General features: G+C 46.7%; 5 protein-coding genes across 5 annotated transcripts; 2 read left to right on the top strand and 3 right to left on the bottom strand.

The window, feature by feature from the left end:
- Positions 1-6,109: 6,109 nt before the first annotated feature.
- On the bottom strand, positions 6,110-7,177 carry EDB93DRAFT_1253168 (uncharacterized protein; the record flags this gene model as incomplete). The annotated part of the gene is made up of 7 exons (XM_041453411.1): positions 6,110-6,150; positions 6,202-6,214; positions 6,270-6,290; positions 6,356-6,639; positions 6,690-6,863; positions 6,921-7,024; positions 7,080-7,177. The coding sequence occupies 7 exons, from the start codon at positions 7,175-7,177 to the stop codon at positions 6,110-6,112; spliced, it is 735 nt and encodes a 244-aa protein (XP_041304876.1).
- Positions 7,178-7,210: 33 nt separating this feature from the next.
- EDB93DRAFT_1253169 (uncharacterized protein) lies at positions 7,211-7,791 on the bottom strand (the record flags this gene model as incomplete). Its single annotated transcript, XM_041453412.1, has 2 exons — positions 7,211-7,498; positions 7,564-7,791. 2 exons carry the CDS (start codon positions 7,789-7,791, stop codon positions 7,211-7,213), a joined length of 516 nt encoding a protein of 171 aa, XP_041304877.1.
- Positions 7,792-8,198: 407 nt separating this feature from the next.
- Positions 8,199-8,616, bottom strand: EDB93DRAFT_1253170 (uncharacterized protein; the record flags this gene model as incomplete). The annotated part of the gene is made up of 2 exons (XM_041453413.1): positions 8,199-8,318; positions 8,395-8,616. 2 exons carry the CDS (start codon positions 8,614-8,616, stop codon positions 8,199-8,201), a joined length of 342 nt encoding a protein of 113 aa, XP_041304878.1.
- A 129-nt stretch (positions 8,617-8,745) lies between these two features.
- Positions 8,746-9,656, top strand: EDB93DRAFT_1242006 (uncharacterized protein; the record flags this gene model as incomplete). The annotated part of the gene is made up of 4 exons (XM_041451954.1): positions 8,746-8,831; positions 8,892-9,000; positions 9,057-9,235; positions 9,287-9,656. 4 exons carry the CDS (start codon positions 8,746-8,748, stop codon positions 9,654-9,656), a joined length of 744 nt encoding a protein of 247 aa, XP_041304879.1.
- A 4,232-nt stretch (positions 9,657-13,888) lies between these two features.
- EDB93DRAFT_1253172 (uncharacterized protein) lies at positions 13,889-14,458 on the top strand (the record flags this gene model as incomplete). The annotated part of the gene is made up of 1 exon (XM_041453414.1): positions 13,889-14,458. One exon carries the CDS (start codon positions 13,889-13,891, stop codon positions 14,456-14,458), a length of 570 nt encoding a protein of 189 aa, XP_041304880.1.
- Positions 14,459-14,850: the final 392 nt, after the last annotated feature.

A 14,850-nucleotide genomic window follows, 5' to 3' on the forward strand; every position in this document is an offset into this window, starting at 1 on the left:
GTGTTCTTATGAGTTGATAACCAGACAGGCAGGAAGGTGCCGTTTTCGACGTGCTGACGGATCAAGTGATAGCGCAAGTCGATGTGTTTAGTACGAATGTGGTTCGCTGTGTCTTTGGATAATGCAATGGCACCTGCGTTGTCGGCGAATAGGCGTAAAGGAAGTGGTATTGGGATTGCGAGACAGCCAAGGAATGATTGGAGCCAAAGTCCATCCTGGATCACCGCCGTCAGCACCATGTACTCCGTCTCCGTCGAGGAAAGTGCGTGTGTAGTTTGTTTCTTTGTGGAGTGAGACACCAGCCCCCCATTCAGGAACCACACATATCCTGAGATGGAGATCCTGTCCTCAGGACTCAACGCCCAATCAGAATCGTTAAATCTGTGCAGGTCAGGATTGACTGATGAACTGCCATAGTGGACGCGCATCTCAAAGGTGCCTGTGAGGTATCAAAGGACATGCTTCGCTGCTGAGTAGTGACAAGGTTCGGCGGAGACGTTGTGCTGAGCAAGCCGCATCACCGTCAAAGCTATGTCAGGTCAAGTATACATTGCGAGATAGAGGAGCTCGCCAATGAGCTTTTGATACTTGACCTGTAAGTCAGTGACATGCAGGTAAACGTCTGTAGGACGGCCGAATGGGAAGTTAGGATCCATTGGCAAGGAGACCAGGTTGCAGGTCGTCATTCCATGCTCCTCCAACAGGTACATGATGTAGTCTTCCTGGTGTAGCCATAGTTGGCGTGTCTGCCGGTTTCTAACGAACTGAATTCCCAGATACTTGGTCACAGGACCAAGATCTGATATCCCAAACTGTGTTGCAATCGCCTCATTTGTGCGGTCAAGGAAGGGATGATTATTCGAGCTGGTGAGTCCGTCATCCACGTGCCAGGCTATGACGCAGATCACATGCACCCCTTCACCATTGATATGGTCGAATATAAAGACCATGTAATCCGCCTCACATCAGAGAAAGCCAAGAGATGTCAAGACTGCACGGAGTAACTTGTACCAGTCGTAAGCGGCTTGTTTGAGTCCATAGAGCGAGGAGAGTAAGTGACAAACGAGGCGCGTGTGGCCATTGCTGAGACGCTCGAATCCAGGAGGTTGTCACATGTACACATCTTCTTGCAACTTACCCCACAAAAACGCGCGTTTTGCATCAAAACAATCAAGCTCCCAGTCGTGCATTGCACAGTAAGCGGTAAGAATGCGGATGGAAGCCGACTTGGCTACTGGGGCGAAAGTTTTCCCAAAATCAACTCCTGGGATCTGTGAGAATCCTTGAGCCACAAGACGTGCTTTAAACACAGGCCCGCCCTTCAAGTCACTCTTGAACTCTGGGACCCAGCGACAACGAATCACACGACGGCCAGCCAGGAGCTCGACGAGTTCGTACACGCACATCTCGGACATGAGATTCATCTCCTTTCGCATGGCTGAGAGCCAGTGATCGGAGTCTGGCCTGCGCATTGCTTCATCAAATGTGGCAGGGGGAATCTTCAGGTCATAGTCATGCGCCAGTGGGTTCCGGCGGGAATCGCTGCGAACGGAAAGGCAAGCAACCCCCATTACAATCAATCCTGCAATTACCTGAGGAAATCCGACCTCCTCGTCGTCGGGAGCGATCACATCAGGATCTACAGGGTCAGCGGAGGGTGGAGGTGGCATTGGTGTCGGAGTGGGAACAATTGGTACAGATGATGAAGGAGTGTCAGTGGAAGGAGGGGGAATCTCGTTGATGCAAGCAAGTTGAACCTCACGCTGACAAGCAAGATGCTCCTTGTCAGCAGCTAAGAGGCCCTTGAAAACCTGTCCTTTCACCGTAGGTACTGGAATGCGACTCGATCTCCGGATGACGTGATTGGGCGCTGATGAATGTTGCAGAGGGGGGATGATTGCAGGAGGTGCTGGTGCTGGTGCGAGAGCAGGTGCGGGAGTATGTCTCGTGGATGAGGAGGGTCCCTCGTCATCCTCATTGTCGCTGTCTGGGAATGGACAATTAGACAGACCTTCATCAAAAATGATGTCCCTGGAGTTGAAGAAAACTCCAGACACTGCATCTCGGCACTGCCAGGCCTTGACGCCAGGAGGATATCCCATGAAGACTGCTTCTCGAGAGTGAGGACTGAGTTTCTCTTGCAGCTCTGGAGGAATGCATGCAAAGCAGCGCACACCAAAAACCCGCAAATGAGCCAGATTTGGCTGTACACTGTGCAGCATCTCATAGGGTGTTTTACCTGAGGGTAGGGCACGAGACTCAGTGCGGTTGAACAGGTAACACACTGTGAGAGCGGCTTCTCCCCAGAGTCCTCGAGGCAAACGAGCAAAGTCCAGCATCGCATACATACGACCTTCAATCATACGCATCACCCTCTCTGCCTTCCCATTTTGCTGATGAGCATAGGGGGCAGAGCATTGATGTTGGACCCCTGTTTCCTCGAGGTTGAGAGTGAATGTGGAGTTCATGAATTCCCCACCATTGTCTGAACGGAAAACTTTCACCTTGAGTCCAGACATGGTTTCCCACCACGCCCGTAGGGTTTGCCATGCTTCCAGAGCCTGATCCTTTGAGGCGAGTAACTGTAAGTTGAGAGCATGTGTGTGATCATCTAAAAAGATGATGAAGTAGCGTTTTCCATGAGGAGTGATGGTGGGAATGGGTCCACAAACATCGCTGTGAATGAGGTCCAGAAATGCCGGCGCACGCACAGTCTCAGAAGGATTGAAAGGTTGGCGAGGATGCTTGGCGAGAATGCATGACTCACAATGACAGAGAGGTGCAGAGGATTGGATAGTCACTCCCTTTGCTACTCGTGAGAGACGCATGACTGCGTCCTTACCAATGTGTCCAATGCGCGCATGCCAGAGGTCCAGTGAGAGTGGAACATCCGTAAATGCCGCGAACTTTGGTGTAAGTGCACTGATGGGCGCTGATGGCGTGAAGGGAATGAAGTCAAAGTCTACTGCATACAGTTTACCTGTGGCGGTGTCTTAATAACCGAGGGTCTTATATAAAGTCGTGTAAATGTAATGACACCACAACTACACTTTGAAGAAGACTGCTTGCCAGTCCTCGATTAACACGGTCTACGACTTTTCCTATTTCGTGGTAGATAATGTGTGAGTTCTTGGGAGGCTCGCTAAACTAATCTTTTTATAAAGATCAACCTAGCCGGAGCTTTACTTTTCTTTATTGAAACTCAAATCTCTTGTCTAGGAATAAGCTTCTAGACACGTAATTTGGTTTCTGGAATGTATTTGCCTAGGAAATCTCCTTCTAGGCTCTGGACTTGGATACTGGAACTAGTGAGACGTGGTCTCAAATATACAAAATCTGACCAAGATCGCTTGGTCTATGGACACCTGACTGTGAGACAAATGATCTCAAATATACAATATATGTTCAAGATCGCTTGAACAAAGGGGACTATAACTTGACCAAGATCGCTTGGTCTATGGGACAACTAGTGAGATGTGGTCTCAACAATATGATAGATGACTAAGATTCGCTTAGTCAAAGGGCACAGAGCAATGAGACAAAGGGGTCTCAAAGACAATATATGTGACCAAGAACGCTTGGTCTATAGCACTAAATAAGTTTCTAAGGTAAGAAACTTATAATCTCAAGGGAATTCTTTTCCCTGCACTTGTCTCACTTCAAAGGGACTAACTTTGCAAGTGAAATATCTGATAGGCAGATTGCTACAAATGGGAGATCATATTTTTTTTGGGGGAGAATGGGCTCTCCTTATATACATTTTGTGTGGGAAAGTAACCTAGGTTCACAAACAATAAAAAATAAGGAGGACCAATCAAAATATTGGGTCAAACCCAATAAAAGAATAAAATACTTGTGAAAGATGGAGCTATGACATCATTGTGGAGCAGAACATTCTGGAATGTGGAGTAATGACATCATAATGACATCAAGAGTGACATCATTGTGGAGCAAAAGATTCCAGAACCTTCCATGAGTGAGTCAGAGTGAGTCATTGTGGAGCAGAATATTCTAGAAGGAAATGATATCATGGATGATGTCATTGTAGAGTAGAATAATCTAGAGCTTGATGACATAATATCTTTCAACAGAATACCTGCAGGAGTATCTGTGGAGTCTTATGACATCATAATGACATCATACCCTATGGGTACAATTTTATGAAGTGTCAGGTGAGTCAAAGCATCCTAATGAAAAAGTAAAGTAAAGAAACACTAGAGAAAAGTAGGTAGCAAAAATAAGACAGTTGGCAGGAATTGAAACACGGTCTTTTTGGATAGGTTTTTTATTGGCTTTGTACTTTTCTCTATGGTTTTCTCTAGCCAAAGTGAATAAGCCAAAGGCAAGGCTATACCTTAACCTTCATTTTCCTTCTCACATCAACTAGGTCTAAATGTGATTCCCATCTCACATTAGACTTTTTCCGTCAAAACGTATTCAGATCATGAAACTTGGGGAAAACTGGAAATATGGACCATGGTTTGAAACCAAGGTATGGGTTGACTAGTCTGAGGACTAAGCTAACAGACTTTATCTTTTGAGGGTCACCTAGTATTCATGTCCATGCATGATTCCCACATCATGCAGGACAGCGGGAATGAAACCGAGTGAGGTACCTTTGTATGCAAGTTCACACGTCATGTTGGTACGAAAGTTCACGTCCCAGCCCTTGGCATTCATGCATGAGACAGAAAGTAGGTTGAGTAATGCGCCCGGTGCATGAAGTCAGTTGGAGAGCCAAATACGGATGCAACACTGACCTATGGTGAACCAGACAATGCAACACTGACCTATGGTGAACCAGACAATGCAAGTTCCACGTCCCATCGTTTGTAAGACGCCATGGTTGGCTGTGAGGACATCAATGGGATCTTCTGTAGTGTATGTGTGGAAGAATCAACGGTCCTTGACCAAGTTAATGGTGGTGCCAGAATCGAGTATGGTGGCGAAAGGAAGTTTGGTGGCACATGCAATTTCATCTGGAATCTTGGTGATGGATGCGAAAGACAGGTCCTGCATTAAACTGATGATGTCTGTGGCTGCTGCGGCGATAATGGGAGCTGAAGGAGTTGGGGCAGGTGCGGCTGCCGGAGTTGCCATTGCGGCTACTGCTGCAACATTAGGCTTCTTATTTCGCATCCATGGCGCCTGTCCCTCCATTCCACCACCCTTTCCGTAGCAATGGGCATGGTCATGATCACCTTTATTGCACCCGGGAGTGGTGCAGAAGATCCCCTGAGGGTTATACTTGTGCATGCATAAACCAGTTATTGAGTTCACCCCAGATGTAGCTGGTGCGGTGGCTGCATTTGTGTACTCAGATCCTGGACAGGAGGTGTGAGCATGACGAGTGACGACATGGCGTGCGGCCTCAGACATGATACGAGAGACACAACTGTCGAAGGTAAAGGTCGGTACAGCTGGTGGGGTGATAGCCGTAGATTCATCATGCATTTGCTGTTCGAGTAGAGATTTGAATTGTTGCCATATGGGAGTTTGAGGGAGCCCCATCAGCATGTGATAAATAGTGTCAGTTTCACCCCAGGGTGCGCCCGCATCAAGCAGTCTTTCGCGGAAGACAGCGTGCTGTGCGACATAGTTGGTCGCATCCGCAGAATCTTTTATGCGCAACACTTGAACTTGCTGTCTGAGTAGATACTGGGCGCTCATGTCAGTACGATTGAAATGCTCTTGCAATATTTGCCACACCTTGCGTGCAGTGACTGTGTGTGTGCACAGGATGAGTGATGCAACAGATGAGCTGAGGCGTCGAGTTATGAGTTCCTTAGCCTTCATGTCTTCCAGCAGCCATTCACGCATTCCCGCTGTTTCGGCAGCCGTGGGGTTTGCTGGATCAACAGGTACAGGCATGTGAGATTGTTGACCGAGAAGATCTCCTGGTTCGGCTTTCGTGTTGATGTGACACCAGTGATCCTCGCACGCGAGTGCATACTGCATCTTGGTTGCCCATCCGACATAGTTTTCCGTTCCAAGCAGCTTGGGAATATGGTCGTGTTTCCCCATGACAATACCGCCGTGAGGAGTGATGAGATAAGTGAGCGGCGGGCAACAATTGAGACAATTATGTTCAAAACTTCTGTGTCTGGCTTTAGTTTAAGCCAGGGCTCATAACCTGTGGGACAATAGAAGCTATGACACAAGTCTCAGTGTTGTAGATAAACCACTAAACATTAATAGTACCTATGACACGAGTCTAGAGACAAAGGGTCATAAGTAAGTGTCGGCAAGTGAAGAAACATGAACTGTACCTCAGCATTGTAGATAAACCACTGAGGTACAAACAATATGGCACATCAAGATTATGTAGTAAGGTATAGAGTCCGAGAAAACAAACAAGTGAAAGGAATACTACATAGTCAAAGTTGGAATGCTCAACAACCGATGCTACCATGTCGCCATCTTTGTTCTTCCACGCTTTGAACGTGAATGTTGATCCTTCACCTTTCTCCTGCCAAGCATACCAGAAATTGAGGAGGGCTGTCGTGTCCAAATTTTGCAACTTGGAAGGCTCCTTCAAGTCAACATCCGCCGGAAGATATCTTCGTGACACAAAGTCATCCTGGCATTGAAGTATGGCACTCCATGGCACTACTGCCTTGTCGATCCCCGAACAAGTCCCTATGTCGATGCATTCAATAATGTCCTGGATGTAGCAAGGATTGACTCACAATAGTGCGATGTGAGAAAAGCCCTGACTATGGCCTTCTTCTCCTCAAGTTTTGTTTTGGTGATGTCCGGAAGCAACGGCATCCCATCCTCGTCAGTGTCGAGCTCGAAGGCTGGTTTTTGGATTCTCTTGTGACCTCCCTTCATCTGTCGGCCACCTTCCCGTGCTCCGGCACCTATCACAGAGACTATCAACACACACCCCTCCCAGTATCAACAGTTTAAACACTCACCAAACTGTTCCTGCGCATACTCCTGCCACACTGGCTCGATGTCCTCCCAGTCCTTTGTATTTATGAAGCTGTCCCCATCTCCTAATGCCTCATTATCATCATGCCTGCGTGAAATATATTGGGTTGAAAGATCTGCGATGACAGGTAAAATTCACTCACATCCCAAACAGCACCTCGCCCTGTTCATTCTTCCAAGCTGACAACACAAACACTCTCATCCTGCATTGCCTCCACATCTCCTTCAAAAAGTGCTCCATATATGCAGGTCCCTTCTTATGGGCGACCTGTGCTTATATCTCGGGAGGAGGACAGTTGTTGGACCATTCTTTGGTGGTTTCTTTTGCCTTCTCCAACTTGTCGTCAGACAATTCAGCCATGACTCTCTTCACAGCCGCCTGATAATGCTTGAACATACCAGGATCTCCTGGCTTTGCCCCGGACTCATCCTCGATCCTCTTCAGCACCTCTTCCTGATTCTCCTGGTAGATCACCATCCTAGGCATCCATTTCCTCCCATACTTTATCATGTCCTTCCTTTCCTTCTTTTTCTTGTTGTTGAACAACCAAGTCTTGTACATCTGAGCATTGAAGGAAGTGTAAGACATTAAAAATTTTGTTTCTCATCGCAACAAGGATGTATCACCTGCTTCCTCTTTTTCCATTGTCCTTGGTCCACCTTTGGCACAAACAACCTGGCAGCCCTGGCAATTGCAGTGAAAACTGCCCGCTTCTTGCTCCTTTTTGTAGAAGTCCACTCAGGAAGGTAGTTCTTCAGCTCAGAAATTTCGGTTTCTGTGAGCTTCTGTGTCTGGGGTTGATGTGCCCTATGTCTTCCAGGAGACAAGCGAGTGGAATGACCTGATTTTGCCATGGTGACTCTGATTGGTGAATGTGCTGAGGGTAAGCAAGGCGTAACTAATATTGGTTCGAAGTTCAACTTTGACCAAAGCCTAACAGTTGGTTAATCAACCCATATCGGACATGATGCCATTAATGGAAATAAATTTGTAATGAACAACCAATACTGCACAAACATAGCATTGGAATAACAATTTGTGCGACCTTCCTGAGCTAATGCTGTTCTTGCAACATTCAAAAATGAGATGAAGATAGGTCTATGCACCCCGCTGCAAAAATCCCACAGGGTAGAAGCAAGGGGCAGAAAAGGTAGGAAAACTTGGGTCAAGGTCCCGCTTGCAAGCGCAAAACAACATGCCTACAGGTCCATGTCTAACTCTCCCCCGGAATCACCAACACTTCAGCCTGTTCCGGCACCACCTACTTGGGAAGACTGTCCTGATAATACTTATGAGCAAGACCAAGGCTCATTTGAGCCTTTGCAGCTTCCAAAAACAATGGCAAGTGAATGTAAACTGTTGGAGTGTCATTCAAACCTTGCTAAGTATAACAAATGCAGAGCTAGAATGACTACCTGAGGCAATGGCTCCCAAGGCAGGAATCATATCTGCATCACCTCCTGGATTGAGAAGCTTCTCCAGAAGATAGGAGATGCATCGTCTGCAACCAGGATGGGGTCTACAAATGTCAAGATTGTCTTGGGGAGCCACTCTATTGCACGGGATGTTGCAGGAGTCAACATTGTCGCAATCCTTTCCACTGGATCAGTCAATGGAATGGTCAGTTCTTCGAGCAAAGTTGTCTCGCTCATATTGGACTCATCATACACCTCAGTCATGATGGCAAAGAATGTCCTGCACTCACAAATAGGTGGGATTTGTTCAAAGGAGATGAACCCAAGGACCAGCTTGAGCCTGAAGATCTACCATCTGTGTCGGGACCAGAGTTCCAGCCTAAGGAAAACACCATGGTCATCATTGACAAGTCCAGAGTTCATCGCCTCGAGGTTCGATGCTGTGATTGTCCAAACGCCATGAGTCCGGACATTCAAATGTTTTGATGTGGATTTTTCCCTGCATCATTCAACAAACCGAAGACTGTGTTCACCTTCAGAGTGCTTGACAATTTTCTATTGGACAACCTAGAATGTGGCACCTCCGCAATGAACTATTACAGCAAGCTCCGGCGAATGACCTCCAGCATGTTTCCTCACCTTGTTCCAGTAATTATATATCTTCTTCATCTAAAGGACATTATATTGACAAGGCACTTGGCAAGGACCGATACAGAGAGCTCATGAGAGTCACTCGACAGTGGAGGCAGTTGAAGACCATGAAATGGCATGGCTTCAGTCATCGTTCCAACGCCCCGAATGCTGGAGATCTCAGATTGTTTTGCCCAACATGTCCTCAGCCTGGGATCAACATATCCTTGTCAGGGAATGAAACACTTGATGAGTGAGTCTAGTTTCATACTTAAGTGACCTAAGTGATGATAAGAACTCCAAGCTGGAAATATACCCAGTCATTTGTGATGGACAGTAATTTCAAAGCTGAACACTTGCATCCCATCAAGCCATTTGATAAAGTATGGCTTGCAGATGGGCTGGGGTTCATTGTGGGAAAGGACAGGTATAAAGCGCATCTTGCGGAGGCTGCTGACACTTTGGAAAAATCTAGCTGCAACAATCACTGGGCGGTAAATCAAGCAAATGTGACTCAGCACAAGCTGGAGTCGATGGGTATCGGGGGAGTTGCTTGTGCCCGCCATGGCTGCTTTGTGCCTCATGCGATGGTCAATTTCCAGAAAGGCGAAAGGCAAGCCGAACATGAAGTTCTACATTCAAAAGTTGATCATGCATTGTTTGCAGACAAATGAACATGGATTACGCCCTTTGTGAGGGTGCCCAGCACAACATGGAAGGCATTACCAGGGCTGTCACCTTTTATGACATCAACTGTCAATACAACAAGCACCTTCGGGTTCAGGTGGATTGAAGCCAATTTCTTGAAATGGTACCGGAATTGACCATCATTCCTGGCATCGGTTTGTGGCACGTGCATGGACATCAAGACAGCTGCTATGTCCGATATGCGTCAAATTTCATTGAAGGCATTGGCCGGATAGATGGAGAGATCATGGAGACTCTCTGGGCACGTCTGAACCTAATTTCCCCCGCTGCTCGGGGAATGTCGTCCCCTCATCGACAGGAATGTTTCGATTTTTAGATGAACAATTCCAACTTCTGCAAGATGATCCACATGAAAAGGACCCTTTGCCATGAATACAAGCAGGCCAAGGCCGGCCTTTTGTTACTGCGCACCACAACTGAATCCTCCCTCGCGCTGAATGTGTTGGTGCTTGAGTGTCATCAAGGGTCCGGATATCGCGTCCCGATCACCGAGTCCTGATTATTGACGTCCAGATATCAATTTCTGAGTTGGCTTTGATGAACGTCAATAGGATCTGAGTCCAAATACAATGATAGCCTTCGCCTCAGTACCATTTTCAAATTTGTACAGCAGCATTCATACTTACATTTCTTTGCTTCTCTGTTCCCTTTTGACTTGTAGGTTCCTTTTGCAACAGACCGTTCTTCTTAGCATTGCCTAATGTAAGGTCGATGATATCGTCTGCGCTACTCCAACACAGGGCCGGCCTTTTGTAACTGTACGCCACAACTGAAACCCCACTCCCTCGCGCTGAATGTGTTGGTGCTCGAGTGTCATCAAGAGACACAGAAGGCTCTGGACGGTTATTGCATGCATCTGCTATGGATTTCAGACCTCGAGTGTCATCAAGAGATACAGAAGGCTCTGGACAGTTATTGTATGCATCTGCTATGGATTTCGGACCTCGAGTGTCATCAAGAGAGAGAGTTCGTACTTGGTAGTCGAAAGCAGGTACTGATGCGGGTAATTACACTTTCTACTTGTTTCATCTTCCACATGGTGGTAGGGTTTGTCAATCCACCCTAGCCCATCCGCATGAGGGAACCCCGGCATAAATATGAACTGAGTCCCTCATATACCATGCCCACCCAACCCTATCCCCCTCCACCTCATGAACCCCATGTCTGACAATCCTTCTGGAAAATCCAATCATACACCCAGGATCGTACCCGAATTTCAGCTGAAGGCTTGGCATGCTCATCCAAGCATTAGAATAATTCCCCACAGTGGTGAGAATATCAAAGCATTCAGGAATTGATAAATGGTCTCGATGATACAGGGTTTGATGATTGGAAATGATGGATAGCATGTTAAACACGGATGCCCAGTACTGGAGGATCTCGGACATTCTTGGCAGTTCCTTGCTTTCTGCCTTTTCTCCGAGGCTTGAAAATGTTTGTAACCCTGCCCAGTACTGCTCTGGATGCATGATCCTGAGTGCCGCTGATGTGATGGCTGCCGACCTTGCAATGGTGTTTAGGATTCCCTTCGACAATGGTCCCTTTAATGATGCAGATACCTCCAGGTCCGCTAGATTCTATGGGATTGGTGTGCTCAACTACCGAAATCATCATCCTATCAAATCCTACCTCGTGCCCCTGTTGAAACCATGCCGGAGATAAATTGATGCACCCGGCAGGTAGGCCAACATCTTCCGAGCGGTGTTTGAACCACTCCGGATTGGTTCGCCAATTCCTATCGACCTTCATACTTCTTTCCAGACTCGGAGACAGCAACTCAGTGGCTGCCCAAATTTCCTTCTGTGGTTACCATTGGGTATTTAATATATATTGAGTAACAATCTATATCACACACCTGTGTTTCTGCTGTCAGGGCGTCTGGGAGGTACCATGCAATGATGGTGCCGGACACATCTATAATGGTGGCAGGTATGTCCACAAACCTTGTCCCCTCATGGCCGGGAGGACATCTCTTAAGCAACTTCTCCTCTTTCTCCTCATTGTGCCCAGTGTTCTTCGGGGAGATCAATTTGCTATATCTTGCAATGTCAATGTTCATCTGAACTGTGATGAAGGAATTTGAATGATCAAATGAATTTTCCGAATCTGCAGGAAGACCCACTCGGATTTTTATATGCCTTTATGAGGCGATCTACCAATCGATCACAGGCCATCACTAGATCAGTGTCTAGGTTAGGAGAAGGTATCACCAGGGTCTCCTCCTGTCTTCTCTGCATTGAATTTCTGTGCAGTATATTCACATGCCTCATGAGTGACTGTCAGGGCCCAAGTGCGCCAGAGGCTTATTTCAATTGCAGAAGTGGAAGAACCATTCATGATGAAGTCGATCTTGGGAAATCAGAAGCTGAATGCTGGACGCCCAGAGGTTGGTGTTAAGGGGGTGGAGATAGTCAGGATCAGATAAGGGAGCTGAAATACCAGATCATTGGAAGTGTGCTGGATATCAGATATTTGTTTGTCGACTCCCGGGGTTCGGATCTCGGCACGCTTCACTCAAATTTTGGTAGTCAGAACTTGGCATTTGGTGTTCGGTAGGTGGTGAACATGAGGTTCTGATAAGAGAACCTTCCATGATGTTGGCTGTCGAAGATATATTACCACCCATTGCTCAGTGAAATACCCAATCATTGGAAGTGTGCTGGATATCAGATATTTGTTTATTGACACCCGGGTCTTGGAACTCGGTATGCTTCACTCGAATTTCAGTAGTCAGAACCTTGCTTCTCATACAGCAATACAACAGTAATGAACATGCAGCTGCAGGAACTCATTACGCTTCACCCGAATTAGCTACTCAGCAATTGGTACTGCATTGTTTTACAATTATCATTCACCTGTGCCCACCTGTCTATATTATATACTGCCCTCGGCCCACCCGTGTATGTGATAACACGTACCCTCGGCCGGCCCACCCGTCTATCTGATACCCACGTTCCTTGACACTCGGCCCACCCATCTAAGATAATATATATCTGGGCCCACCCGTGTATGTGACACAATGTACCCTCGGCCGGCCCACCCATCTAATATAGTATATATCTGGGCCCACTCGTGTATGTGATGACAAGTACCCTCAGCATACCCGTCTCTCTGATACCCACCTACCTTGGTACACCCATCTACATAATATCCAACTACCTCGGCCCATCCTGTCTATAGAATATTCATGTCCATCGGCCCACTCATCTACTCTACATATTCCACACATGGGCCCACCCGCCTCCATCGGAAATAATATCCCTCCCTGGCCCATCTGTCAACATCGAGGATATACATCACATCGGCCCATCATCCACTGGCCTGTCTTATACGGGATATTATGTAGGTCGGGTGACCCATATAATACAGAAATATGTCACTGTAATATGTGAACCAGTGACAATCAAGGACTTAGTAGGCATCATGCAAGTTGCACATTTTTCAAAAAGTCAGGTATTGCTGCAAGTCAGAAGAGACTACAGCGAGCCAGAAATGCGACTCTGGAAAGTTTAAATCCAAACCAGTCAAGGAACCTATGACGAGTGAGTCACTGATTTGGGCTCAGTCTGGGACTCAGCCATTACCATATCAACCGAATTCTGAACATTCTCAACTCAGAGAATCTTACCAGTGAGCACTGTGCATGTAAGGGCTTGTCACATTGCCCCGTGCAAACCAATAGCAAGGCCTAGGTCTAGTGCATCATTCGACACCCGCAGTCTTGCAGCCTCAGAGCCACAGCACCCTTTCGGTCCAGATGACTTAGACTTGGGAAAGGGTCAAAACAATGTTGATGTTGGAATGGATTTGGATCTGGGCCAAAATGGATTCGACCATGATGCCATTCATCACCTCACTGTTTCAGAGGAAGCTGAGCTTCATATTAGTGGGAGGCATATTCCGAGGCCTCTAAGTGATATAGTGCATTCAGCTGAAGATCTCAATATTTGTGATAATGTCAATGACTTGTCATTCCCGGCTCCTCAATCTAGAATTTGACGTGTCCTTCTAACACTAAGAGACAATCTTTGGAATCTGCCGGTTATACCCTCATCGTCCTTCATATGAGCCCAATCAATTCATTCCCTCCTCCTTACTGGCAAAATCATGTCCAATCATCATTCAAGAACCTGAAACCCCTGCGATCGGAGTCCTTCCGCCACCCTATCCTTTTCCCAACATAACCATATATTGCCTTATGAGCTGGATGCATTCAGGTAGTCACCGGAAGTCGGAAAATGAGGTCCAGCATCTTGTAAAAGATGTTCTACAAGCCGGGGATTTCGACGTTCAGCATCTCAAAGCATTCTCAGTGAGGAAGAACTTGCGAGAATTGAATAGGGACCATAGCGGGGAGAAAGTCACATTTCCTGACCATTGGATCAAGTCTGATGTCACCATTAACATCCCGACAAAGTCAAGAGAAGAAGGACCCATGGCATACACCATTGCCGGATTTCATTATCGGCCACTTTTGGAAGTAATCCACGCAGCATTTGCAGATGTGCAAGCAGGTGCATTCCATCTTTCGCCTTTCAAGTGGTTATGGAAGGATCCTTTGGATGACAATCAGGAACGAATCTATGATGAACTCTACTCATCTGATGCCTGGCTGGAAGCTCAGGACGATGTCCAGAAGCTACCCAAGGATCCCGGATGTTCATTGGAACGTGTCATAGCGGTCTCATGTTCTTTTCCAATGCTACTCACCTGGCAAACTTTGGCACCACAAAAGCTTGGCCGCTTTACCTATATTCTGGAAATCTGACAAAGTACGCCCAATCTTTGCCTCAATCCAGGGTGTGTCACCTAGTAGGTTTCTTTCCTTTGGTGAGTCCTCATGATTATTGGACAAACACAATTGATGTCAGCTCTCTCAGATTCCAGATAGCATGAAAAATGTTCTGAATAGCCTACCTGGTGTATTGAAGACTGGTATGACGTTGCTTTATACACACTGCTGTAGGGAGTTATTTCAGGTGTGCTGGGATATTTTGCTTGATGAAGATTTTCTTCATGCATACCGCCATGGTATTGTTCTCAAATGCATGGATGGAGTACTGCGGAGAGTGTTTCCACGAATATTCACTTATTCAGCTGATTATCCTGAGAAGTAAGTTTGTCACCTGTCTTTATTAGAACTCTCGGATCCCTTATGAA

This window comes from Suillus bovinus (genome assembly GCF_016758785.1).
Source record: "Suillus bovinus strain UH-Sbo-P2 chromosome Unknown EDB93scaffold_55, whole genome shotgun sequence".
Lineage (NCBI taxonomy): Eukaryota > Fungi > Basidiomycota > Agaricomycetes > Boletales > Suillaceae > Suillus > Suillus bovinus.